The sequence below is a fragment of the Megascapheus bottae genome, chromosome 17, assembly GCF_031878675.1.
Source record: "Megascapheus bottae isolate mThoBot1 chromosome 17, mThoBot2.hap1, whole genome shotgun sequence".
NCBI lineage: Eukaryota > Metazoa > Chordata > Mammalia > Rodentia > Geomyidae > Megascapheus > Megascapheus bottae.
The window spans coordinates 42,709,429-42,728,834 of NC_143525.1; the positions used below are offsets into that span (position 1 = coordinate 42,709,429).

The following is a 19,406-nucleotide window of genomic DNA, read 5'->3' on the forward strand; positions in this document are numbered from 1 at the left end:
AAGGAAGGAAGTTCAATTTAGGTCTAACAAATTCATGTAAGAGAAGAATAATGATTGTACTGAGTTCAATCCCTGGCACCACCAAAATAAATAAACATTAGATCAGACTATTATTTAAATTTTATATTCAATAGCCACCTCTTTGCTGGAAGAGTGACTCAGTAACACAGTACCTGCTAAGAAAACAGAATACCCTGAGCTCAAAGCTAGTACGATTTCAAAATAAAATAAGGGAATCAAATATATCATAAAGAACAAAAAGATGAGCAATAAACATCTCTGAATACTTAGACTATAAAAGAGACCTACTAAAAATTTTTAAAACTACTATAAAAAAATGTAGTAACAAAAGCTGAGGAGTTGGCCAATGTTCATAAACATCAGTTCTTAATCTCCACTGGAGAATAAGTAAGAAAAAGGACATTCTTATTGGACTTGAGGAAAAAATACATGGCACATAACAATGAAACACATTAGCTACTGGAATTCCCTCCCAAATGTCTGTGTAAGATTTTCTGTATGATTTCTAAATACAAATGACACAAGAGTCCAGATTATAATATGGTGATACCTAAAATCTCAATATTCCTTTCTACCTTCTAACAACTCACCAATCTCACATCTCAAAGACTAAATAAACCTCAATCAAGCTCAAGGCACAGTGTACGGGAGAAGTATTCAAAGGCACTCACCCATCAGTGTAATAAGCTTGTTTTTCAGCTGTGTATCTAACCGTGCAATCATCATCTCCACTGCATTTCTAATTTCCCGAACACGTTCATCTTTTGCATTTCTTACAGCTTCTACATTTCTTTCCTAGCAGAAAGAACAGAAAGAGTGGCACTGAGACAATCACTGCAATTTTGGAATTTGGCCTCATGCAAGTGCTTGAATTATACCTCCTGCACCTTTTTGCATTGGTTATTTCCAGGAGAGAGCTTAATTTCATGTCCAAGCTAGGTTGGACTTGGATACTGTATGTTTCCCTTTGTCACTGTCAGGTACAAAGGCTGTACCCAGCCACTGTTTCCCTTGTAGCTTGGCATCACAGGCTCACACTATTCAGCCATTGACTGAGGTAAGAGTCTACCAAACTTTTTCTTGAACCTAGATCCTTCCAAATCTCCACCTTACAAGTAGATAGGATTACAAGTTTGGACCATCATACCCAAAAAAGAGAATCAAGGTTTGAGGCAAGCTCTGGTCAAAATATTCATAGGACACCATCTCAACCACCCTTACCTATGGTAACAACTGTAAATTGAAGGATAGCTGATCCAAACTAACCTGGCCAAAACTCAAGACCTTATCTCAAAAAGTACTGGCACTGAACTCAAACAATAGTACTGCCAAAAAATAAAATAAAACATAAGTGTATGATAATTTAATAAACATTTGAACAAAAAGTACTATAATTACAGAGGTGGTTTAGGTAACATTGACACAGACTATATGTAAAGCCCCATTTACATGCCTGATAGAAAACTTTTTTTGGTCGATATGAAGCTTGAACTCAGGGCCTCGGCACTGTCCTTGAGCCTCTTTGTACTCAGTGTAGTACTATACTACTTGAGCCACATCACCACTTCTGTTTTGTTTGTTTTGGGGGGGGTGTAGCTAATTGGAGATAAGTCTTCTGGAGACTTTTTTGCCCAGGCTGGCTTCAAATCAGATCTCAGACTCCTAAGTCACTGGTGCCTGGCAGAAAACTACATTTTGGGGGTGGGGAAAAAAGTCCACATCCTGAAAAATCGCTTAAAACCGAAACCAACCAAACAAACAAACAAAAAACCTTTAAACTCATTCTAGCCAGGTAACTAGAGATTTGAGATGTGAGGATTATGATTCTAACTTAATCTAGGCAGGAAAGCTTGTAAGACTCTTATCTTCTAACATCAAAAACAGCTGGAAACATAGATGTGGCTTACGTAAAGAAGTTGAGACAGTGCTTAGGCCCTGTGTTCAAGCTCCAGGACTGGCACAAAAGAAAAAAAGTAAAAAAGAAAAAAAAAAAGCCAGTATTTACTATTTACACTGCTTACTCTAGAAAGTATTTTTTTTTTTAATCTTTCTTTCTTTTCTTCAGCTCAAGGTTACCGCCCTACCACTGGAGCCACAGCCCCACTTCCCATTTTCTAGTGGAGATAAGAGCCTCTCACACTTCTGTGCGTGGGCTGGCTTTGAACCCCAATCCTCAGATCTCAGCCTCCTGAGTAGGATTACAGGCAAAAGCCACTATGCCCGGCTTCTTCTTTTTATTTTTTAGAACTATATACAAAAAGATGTTTTGTCTAAAGATGGCATAGTATATGCAATATATTTTAAAATGGCATATCACAGAAAATAAAACAATACTATATTTACTATTATATAAATATAAAACTTTGGGGCCGGGAGTTTGGCCTAGTGGTAGAGTGCTTGCCTAGCATGCACGAAGACCCGGGTTCGATTCCTCGGTACCACATACATAGCAAAAAGCCGGAAGTGGTGCTAAGGCTCAAGTGGTAGAGTGCTAGCCTTGAGAAAGTCCAAGGACAGTGCTCAAGCTCTGAGCCCAAGCCCAGGACTGGCAAAAAAAAAAAGAAAAAAAGAAAAAAAGAAAAAGCCGGAAGTGGTGCTGAGGCTCAAGTGGTAGAGCTCTAGCCTTGAGAAAGTCCAAGGACAGTGCTCAGGCCCTGAGCTCAAGACCCAGCACTGGCAAAAAAAAGAAAAAAAGAAAAAAGAAATGGGAGATAAGCAGTTAGATGAAGGCCAAAAAAGAAACCATCCACCGTGCGTCATTTTTCAAAACAATATTATCATACATGCAATTCAACAGTATTATCAGTATTATTTTCTGTACACAGGGGTGGGGAACATCATTTGGCGTATGATAAGACAAATACACATGTTTCTCAAATGGTTTTCATCAACTGCCCATGGCTTATACCTACACTGATAATTTTTTCTGGCTCAAACTATGTTATAAATGGTCAAGTGGCCCTACAAAAAAAAAAAAAAGGCTCCCCATCCCTCAACTATAAAGGATGTTTGTATCTTGATCCTGAAATTAAAGAAAACAACTGTCCGTAAGAATAATATATAAATCTTATATATAACTGCTATTCTGGGGACTATGAACAGATTATATTCCCAAAGGATGTATGTATCTTGATCCTGAAATTAAACAACTGTCTGTAAGAATAATATATAAATCTTATTTATAACTGCTATTCTGGGGACTATGAACAGATTATATTCCCAAAGTACAGTTCTTATTTGAAGCCTATCACATTTCCTCACAGAAATAACATTTTAAATTATATATAATTTACCAGAACTGACTATTAAGTGACTAAAAATAGTCTTCTATCAACTCAGTGGCAGCAAAAACCTTTCCAAATGCTGGAGATGCACACGAATGACTTAATGACTACACAAGACCAATATTATTTACGTAAAAGTCAATGGTTGGGGGTAACAAGAAGTGATTCATTATAATAAGTAGACTTACTAACTCACTAACTGACCTTTTAATTCTGCATAAAAGATAATTCTCTGGCTTCAACTGCTTGTGCCTATACCAGGACATTATATGTAAATTTCTCAGCTACTCTGAAGTGAGCTTGCTCAGGTCATCTAGCTAGCTAGCTAGCTAGCTATCTACACACACACACACACATGCACTCAAACACATACACCTCACACACACATACATCCTGTCAAACATTTAAACTTTAAAATCCTGATATTAGCAGGTGTTGAATTATATAATTATACACACAATTTTAGAATGTAAAAAGGTTGATGATCTTGTAGTAATTATCTTACCACTTCTTGAACCAAGCTGATCAGTTCCATGAGACGTCGACGAAGTTTGGCTACTTCCTCATTCACTTTAGTGACATGTTGTTCATAAATCTCTGCCAAAGGTTTAAAGGTATGTCCACCATGCTATTTAAATTAATAAGAGTAATTTAAGAACATTTTTCATGTAACACTTCTGTCACATGTACTAATTTATTCATTTATATTTACTTTTGAACATTCTACGGACAATTATAAACTGATAAACATTTTCAAATGAATCTTATCTTTATTATTAAAGCGGGCAAATTCTTGCAAAAAATTACTTGGCCACGTGAGATTTCTGATAAGACTATAAATACTGAGCACTGGTAAAATGCTCATTTTTCCCAGAAATCTTAACTTAGAAAGAACCAAAAGAACCAAAATCCTGGGCAGGGATATAGCATGTGTGTGAACCCGAGTTAAATTTTCAGCACCACTACCTTCCAAAAAACACAAACAAAACACCTTTACAATCCAAACAATCTATCACAAACTTACTATACACTTTACTTCTAGGTAACACTAGCCCTCTTTCATGTCCTCAAATTTCTTTTTTTTTTTTTTTGCCAGTCCTGGGACTTGAACTCAGGGCCTGAGCACTGTCCTTAGACTTTCTCAAGGCTAGAGCTCTACCACTTAAGTCACAGCACCACTTTCAGTTTTTCTATGTATGTGGTACTGAGGAATCGAACCCAGGTCTTCCTGCATGTTAAACAAGCACTCTACCACTAGACCAAAATCCTGGCACTCACGTACTCAAACTTCTAAAGCTTTGCAAATAGTATTCCTTCTTACTCAAAAGTAATTCTTGATCTACTATTTCAGCAGCTCTTAATTTCTACTCATCCTTTATAGCTTATTTCTAAATTATCTCCCACAATTATGACCATCAGCAAATCTCTATATTCCTAAAATGTATCACATCAATTAACATTCAACTGTTTGATCATTACCAAATTCCCAGCCTTGAATACAGCTAAATAAGTTAGAACATACTTAAGGGAAAACTCAGTATACACAATTAGCAAATGCAATAAATTAATTTCTCAAGCTACAAAAATTTATGATAGCCTAGGCACTGGTGGCTTACCTTTATACTACCAATTCCAGGGCTAAGAAATTGAAGGATCATGGTTCAAAACTAACCAGGGTAGGAAAGCCCGCAAAATTCTTATTTAAAATTAGCCACCAGAAAACCACAAGTGGTGCTGTGGCTCAAGTGGGAGAGCCTTAGCCATAACCAAAAAAGCTCAGGGACGCTGGGCATGGTGGCACATGCCTGTAATCCTAGCTACTTGATGCTGAGATCTGAGGATCAAGGTTCAAAGCCAGCCCGGGCACAAAAGGACCTGAAATTCTTATTTCCAGTTAACCTCTAGAAAACAGGAAGTGAGGCTTGGCTAAAGGGTAGGGTGGTAGCCTTGAGCTGAAGGGCTCAGGGATAGCGCCCTGGCCAAGTTCAAGCCCTGTGATCCACAAAAAAATAAATAAATAAAATAAAAATAAAATAAAATAGGGGCTGGAAATGTAGCCTAGTGGTAGAGCGATTGCCTAGCATGTATGAAGCAGTGTGTTCTATTCCTCAGTACCACGTACACAGAAAAAGCCAGAAGTAGTACTGTGGCTCAAGTGGTAGAGCACTAGCCTTGAGAAAGGCCAAGGACAGTGCCCAGACCCTGAGTTCAAGCCCCAGGACAGGCAAAAAAATATATAAAAAAATAAAAATAAAAAGTGTAAAGATATAAGGGGGGGACGGAAAAGGAGGCAAAAACATGAGGAATAACAATGTTTGAGAAGTAATACACACTACCTGATGAAGGTAACTTTAACCCCTTTATATCTTACCCCGACAATAAAATACAATTTAAAAAAAACGTGTAAAGATAGAAGGCTTGACAAATTAGTGTGTGGGAGGAAGGGAAAGTGGGAGAAAAATGAGGGAGGGGTAACAATATTAAAGAAGAAATGTACTCACTACCTTAATGTTACTGTAATCCCTCTGTACATCACCCTGACAATAAAATTAAATTAAAAAAAGAAAAAAAAATAATGTACCCATTACCTGATGAATGTAACTGTAACCCTTCTGTGAATCACCCCAACAATAAATTTTTTTAAAAATGAAAGAAGTTGGGCCAGGAGTTTGGCTTAGTGGTAGAGTGCTTGCCTGGCATGCAGGATGACCCGGGTTCAATTCCTCGGTACCACATACATAGAAAAAAGCCAGAAGTGGTGCTGTGGCTCAAATGGGAGAGCTCTACCCTTGAGAAAACCCAAGGAAAGTGCTCAAGCTCAGGACTGGCAAAAAAAAAAAAAAAAAAAGTTCATTCATGAAAAAAAATTCAGTTGTATTCAGCTGAATGTTTTTTCACTGAAGACATTTCTGCATCCAAATTTTAGAAGTCTAATTTATAACTCTCTTGAATAATAAACAGTTATATTTTATTTTTTTCTTAATATATAAACTTTCTTAAAATGATGTTATTCAGACAAGTTTCCCACTAATATCTCCAAAAATAGAGCCATGTTCCCTTTAGACATATAAAACATATTTTCATTGTCTCTTGTAGAACTTACCAACTTAAGTATTAAATTGTGAGAATTTAATTTGTACTCTTCAGTCATTAGTATTCAAATATGAACAGAAATCTTTCTGACCTGAGGTCTACGCAACCAACCTGACCTGCCAATCTTCCTATACAATAGACTGACACAGCAGAATGATCAGTTCTTGTTATTAATACAAAATTCTAGATGTTTACCCACTTCTTTTCTCACTAAAATCCTCTTGCTTAGGCACAAGTGATAATGAGCTTGATTAGCAAGAAGGCTCTAAAATCAAACCCAGTACTAGCAGAAAAAACAAAAGATCTACTATCTTGGGCTGGGAATATCTTGTTTAATCTCAGTCCTGACTTTTTCCCCTACACACACACACACACACACACAAAATCTGCTTACTCTCTATTTATCTAACTATATATCTTCAAAATAAATTATTAAAGCTGGGTGGAATGTGTCATGCCAGTAATCCTAGCTACTCAGGAGGCCGAGATCTGAGGATCAAGGTTCAAGCCAGCCTGGGCACAAAAGGACCCGAGACCCTTATCTTCACTTAACCTCTAGAAAATGGAAAGCGGGGCTTAACACAAGGGTAGGACGTAGCCTTGAGCTGAAGAGCTCAGGGACAATGCCCAGGTCGAGTTCAAACCCCATGACCCACAAAAATAAATAAATAATGATTGAACTAAATACTAATAAGAATATACATATAAAACTAAAAGTTGTTTCTAAATAAATACATTAGACTTGATTAAGATAGGCTGCCTCAAAAATTGGCTTTTAGGGCTGGAGTTTGGCCTGGTGGTATAGTGATTGCTAGCATACACGAAGACCCAGGTTCAATTTCTAGGTACCACATGTATACAACAGCTATAAGTGGTTCTGTGGCTCAAGTGGTAGATCACCAGCCTTGAGGAAAGCCTAAGGACAGTGCTCAGGCCCTGAGTTCCGTCCCGTGTACTAGCAAAAAAAATTATTTTAATTTAAAAAATTTGGCTTTTAGGGAGGCATGGTGGTGTGTACTTATGATTTCAGCACTAAGGAGGCTAAAGCAAGAGGATGAAGTGGGACTTGAACTTTAGGCCCTGGCACTGTTTATGAGCTCTTCAGCTCAAGGCTACCATTCTACTGCTTGAGCCACAGCCTCATTGCCACAGCCTCATTTCCTATTTTCTCGTGGTTAATTGGAGATGAGTCTCATAGACTTTCCTGTCCCTGCTGGTTTTGAACCGTGATCCACAGATCTCAGCCTCCTGAGTAGCTAAGCTTACAGGCATGAGCCAACAGGACCTGGCTGCATTTTAATTTTTTTGGTACCTCTCCAGCCCCATTTTAGTTTTTACTCTATAAGGTAAGATTACACTATTTCCTATCCAAATGAAACAAGTATTTTAATACTTTCTAGTATTGAACTAAAAAGAATACACTGGACTTGTTCTACTTACCATTCCTCCCCAAAGTGCACACTGATGGCAAATACACTTCTTACAAGTCCAGCAAAATACACTAAGTTTTTCATGGTGATTTTCACATCTATACATTATAAGAGAAAAATACTGTTATAAACTGAAATAATATTACTTAAATTCAAATTCATAAGCTAGGACAAACAAGTCATTGATTTTTTTTTTTTTTTTGGTTGGTTGTGGTGCTTGAACTCTGAGCCTGGGCACTGTCCCTGAGCTCTTCAGCTCAAGGCTACTACCATCCTACCACTTGAGCCACAGCACCACTTTCCGTTCTCTAGTGATTAATTAGAGATTAAGAGTCTCGTAGACTTTGGTGCCCAGGTTGGCTTTCAACAGGGATCCTCAGATCTCAGTTTCCTAAGTAGCCAGGCCTACAGGTATTCACCATCCCACCAAGCAAGTCATTGAATTTTAAATGACAATGACTAGGGAACACAATATAAAACATATCCCAGGGCCTGAAGTTTGGCCTAGTGGTAGAGTGCTTGCCTAGCATGCATGAAGACTCGGGTTCGATTCCTTAGTACCACATATACAGAAAAGCCAGAAGTAGTGCTGTGGCTCAAGTGGTAGAGTGCTAGCCTTGAGGAAAAGCCCAAGGAGAGTGCTCAGGACCAGGACTATAAGTTTAATTATTTAAATATTTATATTAAACATAAATTATTTAAATATTTAACTAAAATCATTTTTAATAATTTTATTAAAGAATTTATAAACATTGATTTTACATCATATTTCAAATGTCATATTTAACCATTAAAATTAAGCTGAGGATTTGTATGTCATAGATACATATTAGTATATGAAATAAAACATTAAACCAATGTTTAAATATTTAGTAATCAATACAGTAAGAACCAATCATTTTAAATATTAACCCATAAAAGCATCAGACATATAAATAACTAAAAGAGTCCTGTCAATATAGTGGCATTAGGGTTTACGGTTTCAATGTCCTGTGCACACACATGCACATGCCATACACAAATACATTCACATACACATACTCACATACACACAGAATGATTTATATATTGGCATTTATATGTCATTAAACAGCAAATGGAAAGAACTATTAAATGTTGAACAAAAATATTGTTAACATACTTATCCTTTTCATTTTCTTCATGTTTGGTGAGGCTGCAGAGTTGTAGCGTATCAAGTTGTTGTGTTACTTCTTCTGCCCAACGACAATTTACTAGTTCTCGGAGCTGAAGTGGAGCACTGGTAAAAAAAAAAAAAAATCATATACATCTTCTCACTCAAAATATGAAGTTTTTAAACATACATTTCTCAATATAAAGCACACAATTATACATTAGAATGTTATTAAAGTAATAACAAGATCTGGGCATCAGTGGTTTCACATCTGTAGCCCTAGCAATTTAGGAAGCTGAGATCTGAGGATCTTGGTCTTAAACCAGTCTAGGCAGAAAGGTCTATGAGACTCTTACCTCCAATTAACCACCAAAAAGCCAGAAGTGAGCTGTGGTAGAACATGAGCCTTGAGCCAAAAAAGCTCATAGACAGTGACCAAGTCCTGAGTTCAAGCCCCAGAATGAACTCAAAAAATAAAACAAAAGCTGGGCGCTGGTGGCTCACACTGTAATCCTAGCTACTCAAGAGGCTGAGATCTGAGGACTGCGATTCAAAGCCATCCCAGGCACTAAGCATTAAAAAGTCCATGAGACTCTTATCTCCAGTTAACCACCAGAAGCCCAGAAGTGGTGCTATGGCTCAAGTGGCAGAGTGATAGCCTTGAGCTGAAAAGCTCAGGGACAACACCAAATGACTTTTAATCTATAAGGAAAAAAACTGGAGCCAGATGGGTGGTTTAGTGGTAGAATGCTTGCCAAGTATGAACAAGGACCTAGGTTTGATTCCTGGATACCACATGCACAGAAAAAGCTCAGTGTGGTGTTATGGCTCAAGTGGTAGAGTGCTAACCTTAACAATGCCCAAGGACAGTGCTCAGGCCTTGAGCTCAACACCCAATACTGGCAAAAAAAAAAACCGAAAAACAAAACAAACAACAACAACAAAAAAAACTACACACACACACACAAAAAAATAAAGTTCTTTTTGTAATTTTTTTTGTGGGGGGGCAGTCCTGGGCTTGAGCTCAAGGCCTGAGCACTGTCCTTGGGCTTCTTCAAGGCTTAGAGCTCTACCACTTGAGCTACAGTGCCACTTTCTATGTATGTGGTACTGAGGAATCAAATCCAGGTCTTCATGCATGCTAAGCAAGCACTCTACCACTAGTCCAAACTCCTGGCCCCAAAAATAAAGTTCTTTTTTACTGCCCTGATCTTCTCGAAAGCCAGTGTGAGGAAAGTAAACAATACATGAAAAAAGTGGGAAGAAGGAAGTGGAGCTGTGGCTAAAGGCGTAGGGCAGTAGCCTTGAGCTGAAGAGCTCAAGGACAATGCCTAGGCCCAGAATTCAAGCCCCATGACCAAACAAAAAAAAGTGTGAAGATGGCACTCTGACAAACATGAAACAAACTAAATGTCTTTCAATGTGGGCACAAATAAATAAAAGTATAGTTATACAGAGGATTATTATTTTTCTTGCCAGTCCTGGGCTTGAGCTCAGGGCCTGAGCTCTGTCCTTGGGATTTCTCAAGGCTAGATCTCTACCATTTGAGCCTCAGCACAACTTTCGGCTTTTTTCTATGTATGTGGTACTGAGGAATCGAAACCCGGTCTACGTGCATGCTAGGCAAGCACTCTACCACTAGACCAAATTCCCGGTCCAGGATTATTTATTTTTAAGTAGCACTATGTCCATATACCATCAAAGGAGAGATACCATGACTACATGAAGCAAATTATAAAATCCTATTACCTTTAAGAAAAATGTATTTATATCTGCATATGCATAAAAGTAGGTAGAATACATACTATCCTTAACAATTTCTTTTGAATATTATTTTTCCTAAGACAATGAGGAAATATTAGACAAAAGCCTTTTTACTTCATATATATTATAAATACCATATATAGATATATATATATATATATATATATGTATCCCTAACGGGATTTGTGAGCCAGAATCACTTACATTTCCTTTTAAATTATTTTTTAAAAAAAGCTCTAAGAAAAATGGTTTAAAAAAAACAAACAAACAATGAAAGGCATCTACATGTAAATCTAGTCTTTCCATTACTTTTCACAGAAACACTTAATTTTCTATTCAGCCATCTTCTAAAGAAAGAAATGTAGGGCTGGGAGTTTGGCCTAGTGGTAGAGTGCCTGCTTAGCATGCAGGAAGACCGGGGTTTGATGCCTCGGTACCACATACATAGAAAACAAAAAACAAAAAACGGAAGTGGTGCTGAGGCTCAAGTGGCAGAGCTCTAACCTTGAGAAAGTCCAAGGACAGTGCTCAGTCCCTAAGCTCAAGTCCAAGACTCACTGCCCCCCCACTCAAAAAAAGAAAGAAATTTAACAACTTACAGGAAAAAACAAAAACAAACACTTGCTTTTATGAATTCCAGGGCATACTCTGACTCTAGGGCCTATTATTTTCCAAATATGCAAGTAATTATATCAATATACTTACCGGCAATGAGGACATTGTGCTCTCTGTTCTGTCAGCCAGCGCTAAGAAAGGAAAAGAATTAAGATTTTTACTGTAACAAACACAATTACTTTAATTTCTTCTTTTTTTTTTTGTGGGTGATGGGGCTTGAACTCTGACCTAGGCACAGTCCCTGAGCCCTTACCATTTTCTAGTGGTTAATTGGAGATAAGAGTCTCACGTTCTTTAGTGCCCAGGCTGGCTTTTAACCAGGATCCTCAGGATCCTCAGGATCCTCCTGAGTAGTTAGGATTATAGGCATGAGCTACCGTGCCTGTCAATGACTTTAATTTCTATATAATATTAATAAACCAAACTTAATAAGCTTAAGTCTTACAAAAATTTAGTCTTAAAAATACTGAAGTAGGGCCAGGAGTTTGGCCTGGTGGTAGAGTACTTGTCTAGCATGCACGAAGACCTGGGTTCGATTCCTTGGTACTACATACATAGAAAAAAGCCGGAAGTGGTGCTGAGGCTCAAGTGGTAGAGCTCTAGCCTTGAGAAAGTCCAAGGACAGTGCTCAGGCCCTGAGCTCAAGCCCGGGACTTGGAAAAAAAAAAAAGTGAAGTAGCAATTAATCTATCATCTTATATCATCACAAGAACAAACTTTCAAAAGAGATAAATTATCCCAAAATTGTCAAGAAGCTATTCTCCCACAAGAAAGGAATAATTCTCAAATTGGGTCTCACAAGAAAAATGTAACATTCACAAAAATAATACTGTCTCCTGGGCATGGTGACTCATGCCTGTAATCCTAGCTATTCAGGAGGCTGAGATCTGAAGATCAAGATTCAAAGCCAGCCCAGACACAAAAAGACCTGAGACTCTTATCTCCAATTAACCTCTAGAAAATGGGAAGTGGGGCTTGGCTCAAAGGCAGAGCAGAAACGGAAGGGGGAAAAACAAGATGAGGAGAGGGGATAGAGGGAGGGAAATGGGAACAAAAACATGAGAAAGGGTATCAATATGTATGAAGTAATACACCTTCCATCTGGTGAATATAACTGTAACCCCTCTATTAATTACAATAAAAAATATAATTAAAAAGAAAAAGTAAGGCAGTAGCCTTGAGCTGAAGAGCTCAGGGACAGTGCCCAGGCCGAATTCATGCCCCATGACCCACCAAAAAATAAATAAATAAAAAATAAAAATAAATGAACTACCTTTCAATGAAATATTATTCAGCCACAAAAACAATGAAGTTCTGATATATACTATATATACTACATACCCCCATCCTCAGCCCGCCAAATCATGGGCTTAAACTCTGGGCCTGGGCACTGTCCCTGAGCTCTTCAACTCAAGGCTAGTGCTCTACCACTTTGAGCAACAGCGCCGCCACTTCCCCCTTTCTGGTGGTTAATTAGAGATGAGGTTCATAGACTTTTGTGCCCAGGTTGGCTTTGAATCATGATCCTCAGATCTCAGCCTCCTGAGTAGCTAGGATTACAGGCAAAGCTACCACACCCAGCTTCTTGTTTTAATTTTTAAACCAACTGCCAAAATGGTTTTTGAAAATAGTTGTACCATTTTACATTTTTTTTTTTTTTGGCGGAGGGATTATACGGCTTGAACTGTCCCTTCTGAGCCCAGTATTTTTCTTGCCTCTTTATAATATCACGTATTTTTCTATATAAACAGTAAAATTAATTTGTCGTTTACCTTATTTGGTGTTTGCTCAGTGTGTAATGAATCTAGCCATGTAAATATTAAAATTACAGTGACCTGTTTCCAGAAGCACTTACCTATCTTCAGACATTTCAGTTATCACTTCCTGTTATTCATTCCCACAGTACTAAGCAATACAAATTGGTGATCTATTAAGACACCTTCATTTAAGAGGCATTTTTTAAATGGGCACAAAACAAAGAAATTAAGAAAAAATGGTTAATATTTGTAATATACCATATATAAACTAAATGTGTGCAAAAGAAATATAACTTACCCTAATACAACTGAAGCAACAAAGCTTGGAGCAATGAGGACACAAGCGAGCATCCCGCAATTTCTCCATGCAAATAAAACATCGGAAAACTTCAGCAATGCTCTGAAAAAAAGCAAATGGTTCTCAGATTATACCACCAAGTAAGAGTAAAAAGCATGCTAAAGGTGGGTGGCAGAGACTCACACCTAATCCTAGCTACTCGGGGAGCTGAGATCTAGGGAAGCCAACCTAGGCAAAAAAATCCTTGAGATTCATTTTAAGAAAAAGAAAAGCTAATTCACCCCACACATTTTTTAACATGATATCATCTTAATTATATTATCTTTTTAATTATATTTCCTATCAGAAATTAACTAGTGAAGACCCAGAATATCTCCTAGAATGTGATTTTCCTAAGTCTGACAGTAATTCCAAGGAAAAGATATAAAATACAAGCATGCTTTATTTGGTGCCTGTACCAAATAAAGGTCTCTTGATTTCACTGGGCTTTATCTGCTCATATAGGTACTCAGGACCTGGAGCTGTAACTCCAGTCCAACATTCGATTGGGTTAATTAGAAATGTAGTCTCTCCACTTTTCTGCTCAGACTGACTTTTAAGCACTCACCATCCTTTCAGATTGAAGCCTAGAGGTTGGAGGCATGGCTCAAGTTGGCAGGGGGCTAGCCATTGGGTAAAGCATCAGATTGTAGCCTCCTGAGTAGCAAGAATTACAGGTGAGTCACTGACACTGGAGCTCCTTGGGAAAATTCTGATGGCAGCACTATGATGCTTTGGGAATAATTTTAAAAGAAAAAACTGTATGTACACTAATGAAAATAATTATTGTGTGCAGCTAATATATGCTAACATAAAAAATCAATTTGTAAATAGAAGAATCTATGTATGTATACATATATATATATTTTTTTTTTTTTTTAAAGGCTAGTCATGGGGCTTGAACTCAGGGCCTGGCACTGTCCCTGGTCTTCTTTTTTTTGCTCAAGTCTAGCACTCTACCACTTGAGCCACAGTGCCTCTTCCAGCTTTTTCTGTTTATGTGGTACTGAGGAATCGAGCCCAGGACTTCATGCATGCTAGGCAAACACTCTACCACTAAGCCACATATTCCAGCCCATAGTATTATTTTTGAAAGCCTCAGTTGAATGCATTTAGAAAGTAACTGGCAAGCATGACCATAGCGAGGCAGCTAGTAATCCCAGCACTCCTGAAACTCAGGCTGGAAGAACCTGAGAATCTATGCTTTTTGATAAGAACCCCTTCCTCAGAACAGAAAAGCTGACAAAACAAGAGAATACCTAAAAATGTACTGTTATTATGTATCTTAAGTTTATTTTTACAGTACTCCCTTCCAGAAGAAGGAAACCCTCCTAAAACCAGGGTAAATGTTTTTTTGTTTTTTTGTTTTGCCAGTCCTGGGCTTGAGCTCAGGGCCTGAGCACTGTCCTTGGACTTTCTCAAGGCTAGAGCTCTACCACTTGAGCCTCAGCACCGCTTCTGGCTTTTTTCTATGTATGTGGTACCGAGGAATTGAACCTGGGTCTTCATGCATGCTAGGCAAGCACTTTAACCACTAAGCCAAACTCCCGGCCGCCAGGGTAAATGTTTTATAATACTTCCACATAAGGAACTGAGAAAATTACTCACGAGTCTAATCATGACTGTAGGACCAGAATCTGTTGAGATGGAAGGTGGACAATAAGAACTTTGGGTTAACTAGTTTCAAATGCAACGCTCTGTTAGCCTAAATTCTTAGTTAAAAGGCAAGATTTTAGTATTGGGAACTCAAAATTGAAGAATCACTACATAATTATTATACCCAATAATCTGTCTTGATGTTCCTAGATTTTAGGTAAACAAACAACTTAAGTGAAATCACTTTGCAATAGTCAGACATGTCAGGTGTGGTGGCATATTCCTATAATTCAGCACTCCAAAAGCTGAGACAGGAGGAGTTCCATGCCAACCGGGACATATCTGAAACCTTATCTCAGAAACAGAGAGTACAGTTTTATCTTGGAAACTACAGCCAAGTAAGGCAGTTTGAGCTTGAGTGTCCTCATTCAATCTAGGATGGGCTGAAGAAGCCTGCAAAAATGCAACGCTGAGAGTTAAGCTTATTATCCAGCCCCAGAGAGATTCGGATCCTCACATGCACTTGCAGGAGGTGGGCGAATAGCAGGACTCGAACATGCATCTGATGAATCTGCAGTGTCGTTCTAGTTGCAAATACCGAAGGGTAGAAGCCCAGGTGCCAAGACATCCCTGAAAATGCCAGAATGCGCAGCACCTGACTGCAGAACTGCTCTGAGCACAAGGTACCGGGGGGAGCTGCAGACTGTCTAGGGGTTCCTTCCCAGAGGGAGCGCTAGGGCAAGGCACCCCGAATAAAACGCTTACCAGCTGGCGGGAAGGCAGAGCCCCACCCCCACCCCGCCCCGCCCCGCCCCAGCGCCTCCCTCACCTCCACACTCTGCTCGTCCATTGCCTCCGGCTCCCGGCGGGGCCCGCGACGACCCGCGGAGTCCGTGGTTGGCCCTGTTAAGTGACGGCCCGAGGTCGCCAGGATAACTCGTCGAGAACAGCCAGGAGCCCACGTCAGGGGTCCCCAACAACGGCCCCACCTGCGCGCCCCATCGCTTCAAGTTCGAGGCCGGCTACCCCCATTTCGCCATTTTTAATCGCGCTCCGGTCTTGGGGCGCACAGATCAGGCGAGCAGCGTACCAGCGCCCCTTCCTCCCGCTTCAGCCACAGCGGGAGTCCACTGGGGAGCCTCGGCCCACGTGACGCGGACGCGCGCCGGTCGAACCGTCGCGGGAGTCCTGAGGCGCAAGTCGCGCGGCAGGAGGCGCCGCGAAGGACTCGCAAACACCAACGGTAACCAGGGCAGCCGCCCGGGAAGGCGCGGTGCGCATGCGCGCCGGGCGCCGCGGGCGGGGCCGCGCGGAGAGAGGCGGGCGCCTAGATCCCGCGGTGCTGCGGGGGGCGGGGGTGCGCACACGAGACTTGGCGAGTCGTTGCTGCAGCACGGCGTGCCCGGAGCGGGCGGCGGGCGTCCGCAGCGAGAACCGGGCGCTCCGCTTCGCCTGCCCACGTTCGGAGCGGCGGGGCGGGGCGGGGGCGGAGCCCCGGCCCCCTGGGACCTCAAACTGGTGGCGCCAAAATCTGGAGCCACCTAGCGTGCTGTGGGAATCGTGGACCGGGAAGCCACACCCCGAGGCAGCCTGGCGCGGACTGTAGGACCTGTAATCCCAGGCTTTCAGGAGGCTGGGATCCCAGGGAGGACGGCTCCGACCCGACCCGAGCGAGCAAGTCTAAGCCAGAAAGGAAGCTGTGGCTCAGGGTGGGAGCGCACAAAAGAAGCTCAGGGACAGGGCCCAGGCCTTGAGTTCAAGCTGCAGCACTGGCGAAAGACACAAGAAAGCACTTAGGGTTGTAGGAAAAAAAAATACATTATCAACTTGAAATCTTAGGTTTCCTTTGCAAACAGATATTTACACTTGTCCTAACCTGGGTTATGTTTGTAGGGAATAATGTTAAAAAAAATTTTTTTGCCAGTCCTGGGGTTTGAACTCAGGGCCAGAGCCCTGTCCTTGGACTTTCTCAAGGCTAGAGCTCTACCACTTGAGCCACAGCACCACTTCCAGCTTTTTCTATGTATGTGGTACCAGGGAATCAAACCCGGATCTTTGTGCATACTAAGTAAGCACTCTTACCACTAGGCCAAACTCCTGGCCAACAGTCAACAGTGTAGAACAAAACAAGAATGATCAAAATATTCTTGCACATTAGCCCAAGATCGCCCAAATGTTGAAACTTATTGCACTAGCTCATGACAGTGAAAAGCTAAACAAATCCATGCAATTAGGGGCTTTTTGTTGTAAGCACATTCAGATTTCAAATAATTTAAGCAAAAAAAAAAATGCTAAATTACGAGAAGGTAAAAGGCTAGAAATTATAATTTAGAGAACTTTTAAGTTTTCTTAACTGAAGATAAGGGGATGCAAATTAGTTGTGCAGGTTTCAATTCCAACTATCAAGTGGTTATTGAGGGAACAAGTGCCGGTGGCTATTGCCAGCAGTGGAATTCTCATGCCAGATCTGAGGATTGTGGTTCAAAGCCAACCCTAGCAGGAAAGTGTAAGACTCTTATCTCCAATTAACAAAAATGGAGCTGACTCAAGTGGTAGAAGCCTTAAGCAAAAGAGCTCAGGGAAGCACCCAAGGCCTGAGTTCAAGCCTCAGGACAAACACCAAAAACAAAACAATCAAAGGGGGCTGGTGGCTTGTACCTCCTACCTTGAGGCTCTTATCTCTAACCAGCAAAACAAAAAAAGTAGAGGTGTGACTCAAATAGTAGAGCCTCAGTATACAAGGCCCTGAAGTTCAAGGCCTAGAAAAGAGGGCCGGAAGTTTGGTCTAGTGGTAGAGTGCTGCTTGCCTAGCATACACCAAGGCCTGGGTTCGATTCCTTGGTACCACATACATAGAAAAAAGCCCGGAGTGGTGTTGAGGCTCAAGTGGTAGAGCTCTAGCCTTGAGAAAGTCCAAGAACAGTGCTCAGGCCCTGAGCTCAAGCCCAGGACTGGCAAAAAAAAAAAAAAAAAAAAAATTTCTGGGTGCAGTGGTACTGTGTCCCAAGGGGTAGGGCAGTAGCCTTGTGCTGAAATGCTGAGGGACAGTACCCAGGCCCAGAGTTCAAGTCCCAAGACTGACAAAAAAAAAAAAAAGGAATCAATAAGCACTCTGGACATATTTGAGTATTCAGGTACTGGGTTTTATTAGAAATACTGATTTAGAGCTAGTTTAAGTTATATTAGGAGTCAACCAAAAAGAGACTTGAGAAAATATTTGAGAAACAATATAGAAGAATCCACACTTTTTGCTTAGAATACAATTTATTTTAAAACATTTCTGAGAAACATACAAACTTTTGAGGAAAAACCAATCCCAGAGAATAGTGATTGATTACATTCAGTTGTGATGATTCGAAACAAGTCTTCCGAACAGAAGGAACATGCATCTTTTCCAAATGTAAAGACAGAGTGAGACCAACCATTGCAGCTGATGCTCTCTTCTAATTTGTTTATTGTTTAGGTAGGGCTTATTCTGGTTTGGGTTTTTTTTTTTTCAAGGATTTATTTTATTTTAGTTTAGCATGGTTAGTGTAGGGAGAAAGGAACATTTCCTGTTCCACATAGGAAGCAAGAATTAAAAATGCTCAGCCAGGCCTAGAGCTCGATCTCTGGGCCTCAGCAATGTCCCTCAGTTCCTTATGCTTAAGGCTAGCACCCTACCTTTTTTTTTTTTTTTTTTTTTTTTTTTGCCAGTCCTGGGTTTGAGCTCAGGGCCTGAGCACTGTCCTTGGGCTTTCTCAAGGCTAGAGCTCTACCACTTGAGCCTCAGCACCACTTCAGGCTTTTTTCTATGTATGTGGTACCGAGGAATCGAACCCAGGTCTTCATGCATGCTAGGCAAGCACTTTAACCACTAGGCCAAACTCCCAGCCCTAGCACCCTACCTCTTGAGCAACAGTGCCACTTTGTTTTTTCTGTGATTAATTGAAGAGAAGAGTCTCATGGATTTTCCTTCCCCAGCCTGGCTTCAAACTGCCATCCTCAAATCTCAGCCTCCTGAACAGCTAGGATTGCCTGGCTTAAGATGTTCTGATTTTGACAGCATCATGGCACTACACGGTGATTGCACTAAGATCCAGGTATTCACCATATAATCTGACCTATATAACTTCAATCTGTAGAGAATTAGGCATCAGAATATTTGCAAGCATATAACAGATTCAGCACAGTATATGTCAGCTGCCTAGCATGCATTAAAATTTGTAGGAAAATCCAAGTGAGGAGAGACATTTCATGTGGACCTGGAGCTGGTAGAGAAATCTGTAGAATACGAGACCTCTGGTGAGTCTTCACTGGTAAGCCTAAGAATCAGAACAGTGGGCTGAAGCATGTCTACACAGTCCACATGCTGTGGCTACATGGTGGTTTAAAACC

General features: G+C 40.4%; 1 protein-coding gene across 3 annotated transcripts in view; it reads right to left on the bottom strand.

Annotated features, from left to right (window-relative positions):
- Trim37 (tripartite motif containing 37) overlaps positions 1-16,243 on the bottom strand; it is a 74,951-nt gene extending 58,708 nt beyond the window's left edge. For 2 of the 3 annotated variants that reach the window (XM_090351121.1, XM_090351122.1), the window contains exons 1-7: positions 15,859-16,240; positions 13,395-13,496; positions 11,430-11,470; positions 8,970-9,086; positions 7,839-7,926; positions 3,811-3,933; positions 693-816 (exon numbers count right to left, since the gene is read on the bottom strand). In XM_090351121.1, the coding sequence (XP_090207247.1) occupies positions 693-816; positions 3,811-3,933; positions 7,839-7,926; positions 8,970-9,086; positions 11,430-11,470; positions 13,395-13,496; positions 15,859-15,879 (616 nt within the window). In that variant the 5' untranslated portion in view covers positions 15,880-16,240. Of the gene's footprint in view, positions 1-692; positions 817-3,810; positions 3,934-7,838; positions 7,927-8,969; positions 9,087-11,429; positions 11,471-13,394; positions 13,497-15,858 lie in introns of all 3 variants that reach the window. The other variant, XM_090351120.1, reaches the window with a different exon arrangement.
- Positions 16,244-19,406: the final 3,163 nt, after the last annotated feature.